The sequence below is a fragment of the Dermacentor silvarum genome, chromosome 8 (assembly GCF_013339745.2).
Source record: "Dermacentor silvarum isolate Dsil-2018 chromosome 8, BIME_Dsil_1.4, whole genome shotgun sequence".
In the NCBI taxonomy this organism is placed as follows: Eukaryota; Metazoa; Arthropoda; class Arachnida; order Ixodida; family Ixodidae; genus Dermacentor; species Dermacentor silvarum.
This window is the reverse complement of record NC_051161.1, coordinates 63,718,500-63,737,590: the sequence shown is the minus strand read 5'-3', so window position 1 is coordinate 63,737,590 and position 19,091 is coordinate 63,718,500. Positions and strand designations below refer to the sequence as shown.

Sequence of the window (19,091 nt, the reverse complement as noted above, 5' to 3'; positions counted from 1 at the left end):
TTAGTTTAAGCATCCACCAAGACGCCGAGCTCGTCTGCGGTTGCCGAAATACTGGACAGGCATGGCGCTGTGTTCAAGCGTCCACCTTGCACGAGGAGTGAAGTCAGAATGCGAAGTTTTGTATCGCCTCTTTTTTTCTGCCATTTCTTTCTGACAGAGCCAAGATATTGGGGAACGAGGCACTGACAGACGGAGTCCCGAGCCAGCACCTGCTGCAGCCACTGCGTCTACATTGAAAGACTCGGTGAGTCACGCAGATTAAATATGTTGTAACAACGTCAGCACAAGCTTCTCAGCTCATCTATTAAGGTATGGATCTCAATAAAAGCAATCAAAATTAAAATATTAGGATGCTATCTGGTGACTGAAACTTGAAGCAGCGAGAAATTACGAGAAATTAAGACAGAACGCTCGCAACGCACACTGAGTACTTGGACAGCTCTCGCGGGGGATCGATGGCCAGGTCACTTCCTTCGGGTACTGGGTCCAAGACTCCAGAATTAGACGACATAACATCGCATCATGATGCAGATCTAGCGAAGGCAGAGCTGAGCCTCGATTACTCGGCAAACGGCAAAAGTAGGAAAATATGGCTAAGGATGAGGGTAACTGGTAATCGTCCATAGCTCTTTTAATATGAGGCACTTCACTTAAATTGCAGCAGTGATGTTTTACTGTAGCTTTACCTTGCGCGTCTACAAAATTTGCCCAAACCGTTTCAGGGACCCTTTAAATAAGCATCAATATCAGTTATAGCATTTTACTGGGGCCTAAGTGAGCATATCGTTGTCGCACGGCAAATGTAATGTCATTTACAATTAATTGCATTCACTCTTAGGGCCATTTTGTTGCTGTCACATGGCAAAACGTAATGAAACGACATTTTCAAATGAATGAGTTCGCCAATGGCATTTATTTTGAAACTGAATGTCTCCTCGACAACGTAGCCTACCAGTCAGCCTCGCAAACACTACATGTATTTTTGTTGTTTAACAAAAAATATGATTGTTCTGTCACTTTTATTACCTAATTATTACCTTAGTGACGTGCATCACAGTGCCTATTTACAGAAAGCTACTTTCAATCCAGTGACTGTAGACGGCCGGCTTTGGCTGTGGCAGTCGTGTTTGCACTGGAGCATCGGCCACAGCCACTTCAATTGACTTGACATAAATGCGCGCGTGTTTTCCTGTGGCACGTGCCGACGATGTGGATATTAGGAGCCCGCATGCACATGAGAGCGGCGATGACAAGAAAGTGCCGTTCTCGTGCCTCTTTAGCCGAAGCAGCGGACAAGCCTGTCATGCTTTCCACCATGTTGCTTGCCTGATCTTTGACTTGACTTCATTTGACTTGGTTGGCAGTGTCGACATGTTATGATCCGAAAGCACTGTGTGAAAGGGAGGATCACAAATTCATTTATCTCCACTGCAGTACGAAGGCCTCTCCCTGTGATCTCCCGTTACCCCTGTCTTGCGCTGGCTGATTCCAGCTTGCGCCTGCAAATTTCCTAACTTCATCACCCCACCTAGTTTTCTGCCGTCCTCGACGGCGCTTCCCTTCTCTTGGTATTCATTCTGTAACTCTAATGGTCCACCGGTTATCCATCCTACGCGTTACATGGCCTGCCCAGCTCTGGGCGCGTGTACATTGTCTGGCTTCTTCATTTGCTGTACTCGCTCCACGGACTCTTCCTTAGTGCTCTTAGTAATAGCGACCAGAACGCGTCCAATGTTGAGCGGGTGAAGCTTCATCTTTAGAGTAGACTAATATATTATCGACATAGATGTTTCAAAATACTCTAAGAACGTGTTTCGAAACGCCATTCATCATTCTTCGAACGATGCAGCATTGTTGTTCCACCCGCAAGGTAAGCGGTTGTACTCATATACGTCAAATGGAGTGATAAAGGCCGTTTACATCTTATATTCCTCTTCGAGCGGTACCTGCCAAAATCCTTTGCAAATGTCTATATGTGAAAAGACTTGGCAGCCTCCTGTTTCCTCAATTCTGTCTATCTTTGGCATTAAGAAAGGGAATCGATCCTTTGGTGATTAAGGAACGATAGTCGGTACATGGCCTCGGAGATCCATCTTTTTTCAGAGCCAGGGTAATCGGTGAGGTGAACATGGACACCGATGGCCGTATTATGCCAGCATCTAACTTATTTTGGATCTCAATTTTCAACCAAAGTTTCTTCCCGCAGGACGTGTTGCAAGGCCTTCTCCTGACCGGTGTAACATCTTTCAGCTTGAAAATATCGTTGCCGGTGAATAAGTTACCTAAACAGATAAGTTCGGGGAACTTGCGACGGACGTCTTCTCGCATAACAAGGCGATCCGCAATGCTCATGAAAGCGCACGTCTCATTAGCCACAGTCGCTTCGGCATTCCGATAAAGGTTTAACTTAAGGATCTTCATATCTGGCTTAGAAAGCAAAAATTTGTAGTCACATCTTTTTACTACGATGGCGTCGATGTCAGCGTTCTGGCCATCAAAGCTTTGTACTCGTACCGGCCTTCCTCGAGTAATTTCTTTTCTCATTCATGACAAACACAGATGCACCACTATCCACCAATGTGTCAACATCTTCACCACTGACTTTAGCTTGATATAAAAGAAGGTCGAGAGCCGTTAGAAAAAGTGTCAGATTTTGTCGTCAGGTGGGACTGGGCACCCTCTTTTATTCGTTTTTTTTTTCTTTCCACTGTTCCAGGATGCGAAGAAGCGACAGGCTTTGGGTCATACTGGCATCGGACATTAGATTGACAGCTCGGTTTCATCCATGCTCCTCCATGGAACATTTTCGGGATGATATTCTGGACGACGCAAATTCCGTACAGTCGAATCTATGAAACAGCCTAGTAGTAGTTACTCCACAGTTTTGGGCGATTTCGCTTGCACCTGTCTCTGTAGTTCCTTAGGAAGGCCGTGAATAATAAGTGGCATGACCGCAGACTCTGGAAGTTCCGGGCTTGCTTCTGAAGAAGCCGCCTCTTCTCACAAAAATACTCTAGGGGCTTTCATGATCGATATTTGTAAAAATACTGCGTGGTCCCACCTTTCAACTGGGTGTTCGTCGAAAGCTGCCATGAAGCTCGTTTTCTATTGGTCCTATGAGTTAGTCTTCTGTCCCGCGAGATGGAGCTCATACCAATTAAATTAGCCTGTCCGGTCAGAAATAGACGCACGTTTCTGATGCGCTCAACAGGTTCTTGCCATGAGTTATCCTCACATGCTTGCTCGTAGTCTCTGGGCTTGAGCTTTCCCCATAGAACGGATCAGGCTTGACCATCTCCTTGTTGGGGTTTTGCTGAGCTTGGATGACGGCAGGAAGATTCTCCATGAGTTGCTGCTGTCGCTCTGCATTGTGCTGCTGATTATGGAGTATTTCTAGCAGGCGCGACTCAGTGGAAGAGTCTTCCTTGCTTGGCGAAACCCATGACGGCGTCTGCATAAGCGGAAACATGACTTATTCCTCAAACTCGGAGTGCTTCAGTCTCAGCTTCACTGCTGTTCGAAGGTCAAGCTCCTTTAGCGTCTTCCCGGCCTTTTGAGCGACAATTTCGCGCGGTTTGGAAGCCTTGTTGCTTTCAGGCAAATCATACCTGGTGTCTTCATCCACCTCGCACAGTGAAAAATATGGCTGGTCACGTTAACTTCGGGATATAACCAGCGTTAACCACATAGTTGTGGTCTCTATCCTGTCATAGACAACGCCAATGTGACATTGCAAGACTGACAGCAACAGAAGCTTGTTTTATTCTTCTTCTACTACTCGCATTCCCAGTAGGAGCAGTTCTTCGTCTTTTTTTGTTCTTTGGGTCACTGCACACTTCAAAATAAGAAAGCTCAAAACAAGGACTGCAGCCAAATTGTGGCGAGAGTCTGCTCCAACAATATCGCCATCTTGTACAAAACCTACTGGAGGTTGAAAGATCCTTCGGCAACACAAGCTGAAGGCTCATACTACTGCTCTCAATCGCCCTTCGTTTCTTGCAGCCATCGAGGATGACCCAGCTTGTATACAACCAATCAGACCTCATCATGTTGATAACCCTTGTGCTAGAGTCACTTGGCTTCATCATTGTTAGCCAGAAGGTGGTGAGCAAAGCGTACATCCTGCTTATTCAGTGGAGCTTCGCACTGTTGGTGGCGTGCCGGACCATCAAGACTCTGCAGAAAAGATTGGTATGTGTCTATTCCTCTCTTGTTCCCTTTTGAAATGACCTTAAACTGTTGGACTGCATACCACAAACTTGATCTTATTCTTTAGAGTACAGCACTATTAAACGGACAGTGCACATATATTATTCTTGAAGTATGTTTCCCTTGGTTCATTCGCAGCGAATAATCTATAGACTGTAAGTAGACTATTGACACTTGTTAATTGCATAGCCTAATTCGGCATAGAGGAACGCTCGTTATCCTAGCTAAACGCTCATCACCCTTCGTGAACAAAGTTTCAGACCATTCTCCGAAAGTCCGACTGCAGAGAGTCTAGAAACAGCACTGCACCTGATGCTTATATGCTTATATGTGAGTTTATATGGTGTGGTAGTTCAGGCCAGGGTTCAAGCATGCCCATTGCAGTAATAAACACTTTAAGCATAGCGCGCTATGCTTGCCATAGTTTGTGTACGTCTAGCATAGTTAGTGCGTTATCGTGTCAAAGCTGTGGTTTTCAGGAGATGCCTCTTCCACAACCATCAAAAGAAAGCGTATTCATTAGCCCCTCCTAGTCGGTATACGTGCATATGTATAGAGGCGGCGCTACTTACTACCGTGTTCTTAACACCGAGAGCCGCCAAGAGCCACCAAGGCAATGTCTGCCACCAGGCCACCATGAGGGAATGTTGTAAAGCGTCTTTTTTTTTTTTTGTGGGTGTGTGTGTGTGTGTGTGTGTGTGATAGTAGTGTACGATATATTAGTTTCACTGCGAAGGCAACAAGCATGTTCAAGGAGGAACGTTAGATTGTGCGGTAGTTGCTGCTTTAATCCATTCATGAAATGTCAGTTACCTAATTGCTCTTTAATTAGTACTCTTTCACATTACTGTGTTATCGAGTGCCTGTTGTTAACTAAAAGGGAAAACCGTAAGGATGTTACCAGGCAATAAAAATAACTTACTCGCAAGCTTTGCCTTGCACCTACAGTATAAGGAGCATGGCCGCGATAAACTACACATTTTCACTGCTCTCGTATCACTGAAGCAGTTGGTGAATGCCCGGCAACGACCAGTGGTCATCTACAGGATGCGTTCGAACCGTGGTGCGCTGCGCACGAAAGCATCATTCGCAAGCATAGCAATGAGTGTCTGTTCACGCATCACTCTTGTTCCTTTGGTACTCTCATTACTTCTCATGAAAAGATGAAGAAGGGCATTGATCTATGCAGAAAAATCAAGCTCTATGCATTAAACTTGAGCTGTTTCTTGAGAAGGAACCGTCGCCTATTCGCGTAACCTGAGCTCCACTTAATGCAAAGTCGCGTGTTCCAACACGCCATGGACCGTTATTGGGGAACGAAGAGTAAAGTCCTTTTAATGCTCGCGCCATTGGAGTTCGTACAGTGTTGCAACAGGCTCACCTTCCATGGAAATGACATGGTTGACGATGAATGTTATGGCCTTTAGAGTTTCGAGAAAAAATGTACCTAGTTCTCGGTAACTGACGATAGGGGGCATGCTTTGTTGTCAGCCACAGGTGCTGTTGGAGCTTGTCTGGGACCTTATAGACAACATGAGGACCAAGAAAATTTTTAGTGCCTATGACATCGGCTGGGCCTTTATCTCGGCAGAAGACGAGACCATCGCCAAGACGAACACCTTTTGCAAGAATACAGAGCTGGCCAACAACATTCGGGACTCGTGCAGGCGCAATAAACTGCAGGTAGGAACATCTGCGCATTCGTTGCGCAAACCAGTGATGCGTATGTTTGATAAACGCGCAGAAGAAATTAGAATTGAGTGGCAACTGCAATGATGGCTTAGTGGATATGGATGTTTGTTGCTGAGCAAAAGGTCTATGGCTTGATTGCCGTCGCCATCGTCGGCATCCCGATGAAGGGACTGCAAAAACAATTCTGCAGTTGGCTTAAATGTCTCTTAAATAGCTCTTATTGGTGTCGCTCAGAGTGAATGCATTCTTTATTCCCACAAAACGCAACATATTTTTGTTTCACTAAGTTTTATACTTCAAAATTCTGTTTTAAGCGTGGAAACGTTGTCGAAATGGTCAGTGTGGCGTTTTTTAGACACTGTAACAAGTTTTAGTTGTGGATTGTTTAACATACTAATTACTAACCACTTAATTCTTCCACTAAATAATTTGATTCAGTTGACATATGATTGTTTATTTTGTATGAGCATAGTTTCCTCGACCAAAAATAAACGAGATTAAATTATTACAATTTTTCGCTGTGCGGAGTGGTGTTCGAGTTCTTCGGAGTTAACAATGTGAACTGATTTGGGAAGTAACTTGAGGTTGAAAAATGCGGGATCTGGCACCTACAAATTTGTTTCAGGAGATCCAGCAACTCTCCACAGAGCCATTAAGGAGCCATTAAGGAGCGTGCGTGCGTGCGTGCGTGCGTGCGTGCGTGCGTGCGTGCGTGCGTGCGTGCGTGCGTGCGTGCGTGCGTGCGTGCGTGCGTCAGTTACTAAATGGAAGAATACAGGGCCCCACGGTCTTGGCGCTACTGCATCCTACTCTACCAAGTTAGATCGCGTTGTTCGAAAATGAAAAGTCGTCGGGGAAAAGAGCTATTCCAGCCTAGCTCACGCTTGGTGCAAGAGAACCATTTATGCTTAACTAAAATTGTGCACTTTTAATCATTGATAATTATAGCCCTAGTGAGCTTTCACGATGCTCTGGGTTTCAGGAACAGTAGAAAGAATATGAAGAGGCCATCAGGGGTTAGTGGATAGTGACAGCTGTAAGGTTGTGGCATGAATAATTTTCAGTTACAAATTTAAGTTACTCCGAGTATAACCTTGTGGTTATGTATAGTTGAAGACCTTACGGCACTTCACAAAAAACCACTGATCTTACAGAAAAGGAAAAAGCTCAGTAGAACTGTAAGCAGTTGATCCTTGATCCTTGTGGAAACTTTAGAAACAGTGAGCGAGTGCTTGCCATTTCGCGCTTTATACTTGTTCGATGCATGTGCACAGATGCTCCTGAAAATGATGGACATCCAACATAAGTGCCCGGATGTTAAAGTGGCCACAACAGCTAGCAAGGTGGTACGACGGGCACTGAGAAAGGCATACGACGACCTAGGAGACCTGCACGAGTGTTTGAAGATTGATGACATGCAGTTCCAGGCACTAAAACAGGTGACTCCACGCGTGATATTTGACATCTGTAATTCAAACTGATGTGTCTGCTTTGCCTGGGCAACCGTTTTCCTGGTGAAGGTCAAATTCTCTGTTTTTTATAAAACATCCTTTTTTAGGAGTTTTTCAGCGGTCTATGTTCACCTATGTTGCTTATAATTATGAAACACAGTTACAGCGCTAAGACAGACAAAACAGGGTGTGCATTTCGTGCAAACGCGTCTTCCGTCCTTCTTAAAGCTTTGACTCTTTTATAATGCCAGTAACGAACTCGCCCAGCTTGCAGCAATAGTACCAATACTGCTTGTAACATTGCTGCTCTGACTGTAGAGGGATTTGTTGTCGGCCATAATAACCTTTGTTTCAAGAGCATGGGCCTTGCATTGCTGGTATACTGTACAACCTCATTTTGTCTTGCTCTGATGATGGCTCACAGGAACTGGTACGGATGCTGCAGAGTGAAGACCGCATGCCCACAAATTTCATTGTGGGCCACACGGTGCACTGCGTCCTACTCAGCATCACTTGGCTGCCCTGGGAAGAGGTGATCAACATTCACAAGGTATTCCATTCTGCCTGGTCTGCCAACAAACCGTGTCAAGCTGTCGCAGTGTGCCACCCGGATCTCTGTAATACGGCTTTCTTTGCTAGTCGAACCTTGTTCCAGCGAACACGTTTATAGCAAATAATTGGTTATGTTGTGTTCTTGTGCTTTTTATACCTTATACGCTCGGTGGCGTTACGGACATATCCAAGTCCCTAGTCTCAAAGCAGGCTCGCACCGGACACATGCTCGTGGCATGCTTTTATCCGCAGTCTTAACCACGCTTCTTTTCGGTGGAGAGGCCAGCGGCGCGATCTAGTGCTCTGCTGACTGTCTTATGAAAACCAACCCTATAATTCACCACGTTGCGTTTTGCTTTGGAGGAGTTCTTCGTGACCCTCAAGAAAGGAGACCAGCATAGTAATATTGGATACAAGAACAAATATGTTTACATAATTTGTTCGGGAATTGTGAAAGTAAGTTATCAAAGATCTGCCCAAAATAGAAGGCATAATAAAAGCTGTGAAGTGCTATTTATATCGCCTGTCGTCACGGACACTTCGGCTATTGTCTTGATGTCTAGATATAACGGGGCTTTACTTTAACGAAACTAGTCCATAATATTAGCTCAAGTTTGAAGAAGTCGTGTATGCGCCTTGCAGCTGGGATAACATTTTTTCCATTGCCCCAATGGAAAAAAAATATAGCAAAATTCACCATTTGCGATTGTGACTTTCAAGAACCACAAATTACATATGTGTGGTATTACACACGAACTGAAAACATATAGTAATGATGGAGTCATGCATTTTCATTTAACCCGTTTTAAAGCCACGCCACTTGTGTTGTGAAGTCACTTATCACATCTTTGAAGAGGAATCGTCCATCTGTTGCGTTAACGGGAAAAACTAGGAAGAATGTGCGAGGATATTCAGCCTGTGCATACACGTGGACCACCACGTCAATTTAAGGGAAGTTTCGTAAGCCTTCAAACAGAATCGTGCTGCTAGAGAATATCTTTCAAGCAGCAGCAATGTAGCCGGCAAATGGCGACACAAAGCTCTAGTCTTCAACCAATGCAGAAGAAAACAACGTAGCTGGACACTTGCAGTCGATACGTTTAGGGGCTGCCGCCACGGTAAACTTCTGATTTTGATGCGTCAGATGGCTCATTCAGTGAAATAGCCGGTGTCAGGCGTCAGTAGCAGCGAAACGGCACTCAATTATCCCATTGGCTGCGACGCCACGCCACGAGCGTGCTTCGACTGAGTTGCCATTGGCTGCGACGCCACAGCATGAGCACGCCTCGGCGGAGCTGAGCAGGCGAAAGGAAACGCCGCTGCCGAAGTAGCGCGCTAGGTGTTGCGTGAGGGGAGAGGGCATCGCCGCGATGCCATGTCACCCTCGCTCTCGGAAGCCTGCGTAATCCGCGCGTTCCTTGACCACGCAAGCTCTCGCCTGCGTTCTAACTGCGCCTGGGTAAGGTCAAATCAAAACGCGCCAAGCGTCTCAACGTGCTCACTTGCTCACGAGGAGTTTATACTCGGAGGATTGCTCAACGGCGTTCACTTGGACATTAATGATTTCGCATTCACAACTCGTAATACAAGTGCTTAGGTGTCCTCGGATTTTCATGTGCAAAATATTTAATTCAATCGTTTGCCTGTCGACCCTAATTAGTAACTGTTTCATAGTGAGCCCAAATTTACTGTTACAGTCGCATATTCATAACGTTTTCCACAGGATATATGACAGACAGACAGACAAAGAACTTTTATTTTGGTCCTGAGAAGACGATGAGTGTCCCTCTTAGGGGACATCGTCTGCGGGCCGCACCCACGATGGAGCCGGGAGGTTGAGTCTCTCGGCGATCTCGCGGGCTCTCTGGACAGCCCTGAGCTGCTCTTCCTTGGCGGAGCTGGTGACGAGCCGGAGCCAGTCTTCCTCCGAAGAGGGAGACCCTGAGCCCCCGCGCAAATCTAGGCACTGCCAGAGCATGTGTTTAAGAGTGCAGCTGGGATGTCCGCAGCGCGGACAGCCCGGATTGATGCCTTCTATAAATTTTGAATAAATAAATGGAGACGGATAAGTCCCCGTCTGCAGCATTCGCAGGGTGATTGCCTGTGGTCTGTTTAGGTGTGGGTTGGGAAGCGGAAACTTCCGACGCCCCAGTTGATAGTGCTTGCAGACCTCATTAAAAGTGAGAAGAGTGTCCCTTTGCCACTGCCCTCCCCCGGGCCTCCGATTGCCCACTTCCGGCGCGGCGAGTGAGACCTCGCGCCTGGAAGTGTGCAAGTTCGTTGGCGTTGGGAACGGCTTCATGAGCATCGCTGCCCATGTGACCGGGGAACCAGATTAAGTGCTTTTTGCCAGGATATATGAAATTTCCTCTAATGCATGATGTATGAAATTTCCTCTAATGCATGATGGAAACTCGTGATAGAGGTAATGCACATACTCAGTGCTGTCGCTAAAACTTTAATGCGTGCGTTGCGGCACTGATGCATTCTTAATTCGATAGGTCAACTGAATTGTACTACTTAAATGTTTGCTATTGCCTTTAGAGAATTGCGGTTCTTGATCATGGGTGGAAAATTGCGGTGCATAGCTCTAACAAGACACACGCAAAGAAGCATCCGTGTTTATTCCTGTATGTGATATTGCTTTTTCATCTGTTATTTTTATCAAGACATGAAGCTATGCATGATAATACCCGCCACCGTTCCGATACTCTCATTGCAGGTTTATGGCACAGCGAACCGAGCGAGAGATCATGAAGGACGTCTTCAGAATGCCGACACAAACGAATATTTTTTTGGCCAAGGGCCATTTGTCGACTATCTACTGCCCACAGAGTGTATCGGAATGATTGGATTCCTCACAGACCAACCGTCTGTCTGCGAGGCAGTCTGCGAGACCGATGTTGACGTGCGTATAGAACAGAAAGCATGAAATACTCACCTACGCATTCCGAAAACACAAGCCCCATGAAACGTCGAATTTTAGTGTCATATGTATACCACATTTTCAACGTAGACGTCTAGTGACAAACAGAAAAATAGACATCAAGAGATGACGTCTTAAGCAAAGCATCTTCCGGATGGCCGTTGTATCACTATACTCTTGCAGCGTAATAGTGCACACAGTGCATTAACCAAATAACATTGATGGAAAGCAAGTTTCTGGTGTGGAATTGGGTAATGTATTTAAGACATTTTTAACAAACTTGACTACTAGCGCTGCTCAATCGATGGTTGCAAATATACACACATTCGAAATGATGAATCGGTTAACTTAAATGTCATGTAGCAAAATGTTATGTACAGACTATATGCTGTAGTGTTTATACTTATAATATTGACACAGTATGAAGGCTTGCCTTCCACTTATGGAAGGCAAAGTAGTGTCAATGAAATCTTAACATAAGAAATCTTAAAAACAGCAGTACCTGGGACATTGATGACATTCAAATATGGCCAGTCAGGCAGTCAGGCATGTAGCTGAAATAGTCGCCCCCATACTTGCTCACATCTTTAATATCAGTTTACTAAGGTACAAAGATGGGTGAGCTTGAAAGGACTACTTATTGGTCAGCACGAAAACAACTGCATCAGGATAACTGTTGTTTTTTTCGGCCAACCTCACAGTAGGTAAGGCTTGTGCTGCGATTGAGAGGAAGGCAGGTAGACCAGCTGTTGTTGGTTGTTCTGTGAAGCATCACAAACCGTCCGTTTCCTGCACCATTGGCGTAATTTATCGAATTCCTCTGTTTTGCAAAAAAAAAAAGGCGACATTGGGCAGATGGGCAACTGCGTCAATGAGTGCCTTTGCCACCATAAGAATACCTTGAAAGGAACGCCAACTTCTCATTTTTCAGCTCATTGTAAGTCATGTGGGTGCAGTGTTCTTCATAAAAAAAAAAACATATCAAGAAGGGCTCGTGAACTTGCTGGAGCCTTCCACATAAGATAGGTTTTTTCGATTTTGTATCTGAGCCATCTATCGTTTTGTTAGATCGCAAAACTCACTTCCTTAATAACTATTTCGGCGTGACCTAAAATTCATACTCAGGCGCGTTATTGTTTTTTTTTTTTCTTTTTCAAGTGGTTCGATAAACTGAGTTTTTAGACAGCGCTTGACCTGGGTCCTTCTACCTCTGTGTCCTCAGTTTTCGCGCTGACCATTAAGTATGCGGTTTAGTAGGTGGTTTTTCCGGAAAAAATGCAAGAAAGGAGGTTGAAATGTTTTTGGAAACTACATACAAATCTTAGTTCTGACAGTGTTCTCAAAAGCCTTTGAAGTAATGCTTCATATAAGTCTGTATAACTTTATTCATAAGTCTAACCTGGTAACACCATTTCAGTGGTTTTTGCGATGACAAGTCCACTTGGTCTGCATTACTCGAACAAACAGTATATAATAACACAACTATAAATCAAAGCTGTTGTCATTGGTGTTTGTGGAATTTTCAAGGTCTTTTGACCTCGTAGATCATGGTTGCTCAGTGGCTATGGTGTTGGGCTGCTGAGCACGAGGTCGCGGGATCGAATCCCGGCCACGGCGGCCGCATTTCGACGGGGGCGAAATGCGAAAACACCCGTGTACTATATATATATATATATATATATATATATATATATATAGTGGGGTAGTCCCTCACTACGGCGTGCCTCATGCATAATCAGATCGAGGTTTTGGTACGTAAAACCCCATAATTTAATAAAATCTTCCTAAATAAATTGCAGTACTATGGTTTCTGAGGGAAAGCACTATCATTGTTGAACTCCTATTTATCATTCAGGCAACAAATAATATTAATTAATGGCATACAGTTTTAACCGAAACCTCTCATATGCGGTGTCCCTCAAGGAAACGCACTAGGACCTTTACTCTTCAACATTTATATAAACGATATTATAAACATTAGCCATAACGCAAGGTTTGACGTCTGTGCGGATGATACAAGTATATTTATTGCTGGTGATAACATATCGAGGGTAAGACTGAGGCTGTCACTTTTTGGCTGAAAAATAAACTGATCCCACCACATGAAGATATTTTAAATTCACTAAGGAAAAAGGTATTAGGCGATCCAACAAGACATGGTGAGGAATGGATGGTACCGACATCTCAACTTAATCTTGGAAAAGAACGCCTTCACTATACTCTTCGGACTCTTAATGGCTATGCTCTCATTAATTTCGATTTATTTTCCTGTTCGCACGAAGAACTCCATACAATGTATTTAAGTAACATAGCTTAAGTTTACTTAATGTGTACATATTGCTGTTTCGTGTATTCCTTGGTGGTTCCTTGGATGTGCTTATCTATGTTTTTAAATTGTATAAGTACCCAGTACTGCCTACCTTGCTGAACATTAGGTTTGTAGACTCAAGGTGCCCTGGCGCAGCTTTTTTTTTTTTTTTCTACAACCCCTTCGTCTGTACTGTAAGATGGGGAAAATAAAATAAAGTATAATTGAAAATTGAATCTCTCAATTTTAGCGGGCCAATACCGATAATAGTGCATTCTCAAATTTTGCGCCACCATGGTGACAGGGTATGCCACTCTTCCATATCTTCCACTGAGGCGACGGGGCAAGCGCCGCTGGGTATGTGCCTATGTTGGAGGACTACGGGGGATCCAGGTATGGGAATGGTTGGAAAATGACTGGTGTGCGTATGGTGGTCAGTCAGCTGTCGGCGTGGGCCTCTGTGTCTGAACCGAAACCAGACTCGTCGGCGAAGACCAGAAGAGAGTCGTACAAGGCACGCTTATCGAGGCCGTCCACTGGTCGGAACCTCATAGTTCAGAATCGGCGTCCTATCTAGGTATTTGTGAAGTGCCTCTTCGTGATCCCGACATTCCCTGAAGTGCTTGGCCTTGGGACAGCGTGGCGTGTGGCAGTCTGGGCACTGGTCTTAGAATTGCATCGCTGTGTCCTCGCCTTCGCTGTGGGTCCCTCTTCTTGCCTTGGGGATACAGGACCTTCAGCGGTCAATGACACCAGGGGCTAGGGCACAACCAGATTGTAGGCAGTAGAGAAGTGCCCGTGGGGCTGTTACTATTGTCACTAGCGGGTAATCATTGACTTGCGGTCTTTGGCAAGTTTCTGCATTTCTCAGCGTGTGTCGCTTGTACATGGCACATTGTTTATTGATTGAATGAACCAAGCTAATACTGTGTTAATATTGTTAATACAGCATATAGTCTGCACATAACATTTTGCTACACAACATTTAAATTATTCATACAACCGTTCTCTACAAATCCTCAATGCTTTGCATTAAATAAACGTCAAATACGCTAGCGCAAAACAGGGGCAATTGGAGATCACAGGGAGAGGCCTTCGTCCTGCACTGGACATAAATATAGGCTGATGATGAAGATGATGACAGTTGAGTCTGCCAAATTCTTTCGCCCTGTGTCAATGGCTGCTGAAGACGTTAGGATACAGTATGCGTTAATCACGAATTCACAACTTACGTAAAGTTAGTCCAATAACTTTTTAATTATCACATTTACGAGACAAGTGTTTTGCATAATTGAAGCTAGCCAGACCATAAATCTTATCTGCTTGCTTAGTCATCTGCCAAACTACAGTTTTCAGAAGGACATTCTGAAAATTGCGGGGAATTAAGTGGGAGTTCCAGTTAACAGGTATAAGCTCTGCAAAAGTAGTGCCGATAAGTGTTAATTAGAACGGCAATGCATACTGCCATAAAACTCCAATGCATTTCGTCGTACACTGTGAAAACTAATATTTCAAGTGCGATGAAATAATTAAAAAGGTAATTAGCATAATTATGTTATTAAATTCACCATTTTGATTTCTCGTAGAAGTAATGGCCACCTCATCGAGTCAATTAGATTAAGGGTTAGAATTGTGCTATCTGCCACAAGGAATAAAAAAATTAAAGTGTAGCTAAAAACGCCCTATAAATCGGTGAACCGACATCAATAAAAAGTAACCTTGTTCAAATATAGTGCATAAATGCCTGTCTTCCTTCTGTCCCCCTTTGAAGATGTTTATTGTGCTAAACAACAGTTCACATGTCGTGTACCAACAAACTCGTCGCCCATGCAACAGTTTTAAAGCTGGTACCACTTTGTGCATGGAAGGCTACAAACTAAACCGTGCCTCCACTGCTTGCAGGTGGTCAAATTGCCGATGACGGTTCTTGAAGAAATGAATGAGCAAAATCCCGACCCACCTACGGTCATATACCGCATGTGGTTTACGGTGGCCGTGCGCATCGCACTCGGCGTTCTCATCAAGCACAAGGGGTACCAGGTGTGTGACAACCTTCAATAGCATGATATAGCGAATTAGGAAATGTTAGTTGTTTTGAGAATCGTCACCTCGTGACGTGACCAACTGCTACATGGAGACTAGTCTTCGTGAGGGTCGAAGACAAGTCCTGGTGTCTAAACATTGGCTCTATACAGAGAAGGACTGAAAGTGGGGCTAGGTGATATGGGTGAGGCGCCTTCAAACCTCAATCATTGAGGTTTGATAGCGCCTCAGAAAGTAAACGAAGGCAAATAAGACGCTTGGAGCTCAAGCGTAACGCAGCATGTTTATTCTTGTTTGGAACTCGTTTCGTATAACTTAAAGCAGTCAAAAGACACCAAAAAATAGGACTGCCTTTCATATTGTCACATACGAGTTATATTCTCCCCGTAACAATATTCTGGTAACTGTTTTCTTCAACTGTTCTTTGTTACCTTACAGAATACGTTTCCTTAAATGGAAATATATTGAAGTATACATTGTTAAAGGGGCCCTGCACCACTTTTTATTGGAAGTGGAGAAAGGCATTTGAAGTGAAAATAGGCTATTTCAGAAATACTTTGCTGCAAAAAAGTACTGCAATGCATTCAGCCGGAGCAAAGGTATTGGCAATCAAACAATGCCTCCGCGGTGCTTCAACTCCTTCTTCAATGCCTTGCACTGCGAAGGCTGCGGTCCCGGGAGTTGGGCGTACATGCCACGCTCCGCCTTCTAAATGTCACCGTGGCGCGCAATTCAAATTTGGTTTTAGATGTTAACGTAGACGCAACTTCCCGATTTTGCCACCTACGACACGCCAAACGAAAGCCAAACGCGGTGTCCTCAGCGAGCCGGAGTGCGCTTAGCCAGTGGCCTCGTCGTGGCACCCCGTGGCGGTCGCGGTACCTACGCTAGGTAGCGCACCACAGGTATACATTCAAATGGACTGCGCATGAGCAGCGTTTGCTTTGTGCACAACAAGGCTTGAGTGCATGCTCGCCCTCATATGCAGCAGTATGACCATGCTGCATGGTGCGGACCAGCTTTGTCCTTGACCAACTTGACCGACGGATACTGGCCACATCCGAGATGCACATTTTTTGAAGCGCTATGAATTAAGTCTGCCAAGGTGTCTAACCAGAAGCGGCCATGAGTGAGCGTGCGCTGGCAAGCGTGGGTATGGTCTGACCTTAAGTTTCACGTGGTTCTATAGGCTAGTTGAGTGTTCAAAACTATAGTCGAAATTGGTAAGACCTGACGGTTACGACACTGATCAGCAGGGTGGCCAAAGTTTATTTGCTACGCGGGCAGTCGTGGCCGAGTGTGGGCATGCAGACGAAAGTTGCCATCTTCTGGAAGTACGCGATTATTATCGAATTTCGAAAGCACATTTTCGCTTACTTCAGCCTGTTTACTGAGCTTCAAAACGTATAGTACATAGTAACAATAGGAAGAGAGAGAGAGAACAACTTTATTTTAAGTGAAAAAAAAATTCACTGATGGATGGTGGTCAGGCGGTGCCTGGCCGCCACCTCCTCATATGAAGAAGCGCACTGGTCCAAACACCCTTTTTGATTTATGTCGGCTATTGGCCAATAGCAGTCACGTATAGGAATCTGCTGTATTACAAAATAAAGCGTCCAGAAAAGAGGGAGGAGCAGGTTTCTGTTTAAAAGAGAGCGCTTTATACAAAGCACCCTTTATACACTCCTAGGGGTGTTAAAATATTTAGTGTGAGAAAAAAATGCACATTTGAAGCTTACTGTGAGAAAAGTTTGCACTATTTGGGGCTTGTCTTGTCGCCAAACAATAATCGGACGTCATTTATTTTGCGTGCCTTTCCTTTCATTAACGCGGCGCGCCGTCGGTATACTTCCAGCTCACGAAGGGCATGCACGTTATCAGCGCGTCACAACATTCTTGATAGGAAAGTATAGTGAGCGCAGGGTTTTCAGGAAACGCAAGCAGGTCAGGTGATTATCGTTTGGGGACAAGATACGCCCCAAATTGTGTAATCTTTGTTTAGAGTATATCATGTCCCCCGACAACAATCGTGATCTAAAGTGCATTTCCTCCTTTCTTTAACGCTGCGGTCCCGGTATACTGTGGCGAACGGCATGCACGTGTCAACGCGGCATTGCGTTCCGTCATGAAAGTAGCTGTAAATATGTTAAATAACGGAACTGCATGTACTCAGTGCTATCTGCCACAGGCAACCTTAAATAAATTTTGAAAGTGTTCGCTGAAACACCCTGTATTGTGAATGTGGAAATGCATTCCGTATCAGGGCACTGCTAAGACTTCTCACCATTTCTTATACTTTGTGCGGCAATGTCGCCACTGTGCACACCGAACTCCATCACATGATCAAACCTTACACAGTGTTGTGTAACATTGCAGGTGCCGGCCATTGAACGTCACTCACACGTACGGAGGCGTCGTCACAATCTTGATCTCGAACTTACTTCCAACAAACTTCAAGAAACCTTACGATATGCTCAAGCAACAGCAGGCTTGATGTTTGCTCCCTGGCTGAGGTCGACTGGAACTCACTCGCGCCAAACTTCTAACTTCTTTTTATGTTTACATTCTGACACACGAGTGCTTTCGTGACACACGAAACTCAGTCTTGATTTATTTTTTTTTTATTTTTTATGAATTTGTTGGCTGTTCACTGGTGAAAGTCAATTAAATGCTTGTTCGACCCTAATCTGCGAATGCACCATGTACTGCATGCATGAATCCTTGACCTCTTCTGTGTATATAAGGCGTATAATTTAATGTTAACAGAATTATAAATTTTGCACATCAAACGCACATTTTGGAATCTACCTGAAGTGAAAGTTTCGTGAAACAGTTAAACAAAAGCTATAAAACTTTGTTCTGCAATGCCTTTTGTAGCCTGGTGATATCACGTGCCTCCACAGCAAGGGTTTCGGCGATCACGTGCCTGCTCTTCGAGGGAAATACGAAATGATTAAGTGACGCGTGAAAGTAGGCACTGTGGTGAGGCGACAGCGCGGGGGAGCGGGCATGCGTGCGTTCCTTGTACGGTGGTTCCTTGTCTGCGCAAGCTCCAGCCTGCGTTCTAACGAAAGTTGCGTCGTTCCGTCGATAGGTATCCGCTGCCTTCACAGGGCCGATAGACGCGCGCCGTTGCTACTTTATGTGATCGATCGAGTCTCGCAAGCAAGCCGAGAAGTGTCTCCACCTAAAGAGTATGGGCATCTTGCGCTGGAGTTTGAGGTACAGTAGCGGCGCCTGGTGGTGGCGAGGGTAGTATTAAGCACAGGCTGTGGCGAAGCACTTTTCTAGCTCGATTTTTGCGTTGATTCGCACTTTTTCTGTGTTGGAGAGTTAAATTTCCTCATCCTTGACCTCAAGCCAATACGTTAACGCAGCGCAGCAAGGCAGTATTGCATTGCAAAGGTGAGTGCGAGTGGGAGTGAGTGCCTGTGAGTGTGAGTGGAGGTGAGTGCGAGTGCGAGTGAGTGCCAGTGAGTGTGAGTGCGAGTGCGAGTGAGTGCCAGTGAGTGTGAGTGGAGGTGAGTGCGAGTGCGAGTGAGTGCGAGTGAGTGTGAGTGCGAGTGTGAGTGAGTGCCAGTGAGTGTGAGTGGAGGTGAGTGTGAGTGGAGGTGAGTGCGAGTGAGTGCCAGTGACTGAGTGGAAGTGAGTGCGAGTGAGTGAGTGCCAGTGAGTGTGAGTGCGAGTGAGTGGAGGTGAGTGTGAGTGAGTGCCAGTGAGTGTGAGTGGAGGTGAAAGCCAGTAAGTGGAAGTGAGTGCCAGTGAGTATGAGTGGAGGTGAGAGCCAATGAGTGTGAGTGGAAGTGTGAACGTGGTGAGTGCTTGTGAGTGTGAGTGGAGATGAGTGTGAACGTGACTGAGTGCTGTGTGTGTGAACGTGGTGAGTGCTTCTGGGTGTATAGAGGTGAGT

The 19,091-nt window shown here is 45.1% G+C and overlaps 1 protein-coding gene across 1 annotated transcript in view; it reads left to right on the top strand.

Moving 5' to 3' along the window:
* The window catches only part of LOC119462680 (uncharacterized), a 44,438-nt gene extending 26,584 nt beyond the window's left edge, over positions 1–17,854 (top strand). The window contains exons 3-10 of the mRNA XM_037723984.2: positions 158–244; positions 4,003–4,191; positions 5,701–5,892; positions 7,176–7,340; positions 7,777–7,902; positions 10,627–10,812; positions 15,041–15,178; positions 17,558–17,854. Of these exons, the coding sequence (XP_037579912.2) occupies positions 158–244; positions 4,003–4,191; positions 5,701–5,892; positions 7,176–7,340; positions 7,777–7,902; positions 10,627–10,812; positions 15,041–15,178; positions 17,558–17,770 (1,296 nt within the window). The 3' untranslated portion in view covers positions 17,771–17,854. The remainder of the gene's footprint in view (positions 1–157; positions 245–4,002; positions 4,192–5,700; positions 5,893–7,175; positions 7,341–7,776; positions 7,903–10,626; positions 10,813–15,040; positions 15,179–17,557) is intronic.
* The last annotated feature ends 1,237 nt before the right edge of the window (positions 17,855–19,091 follow it).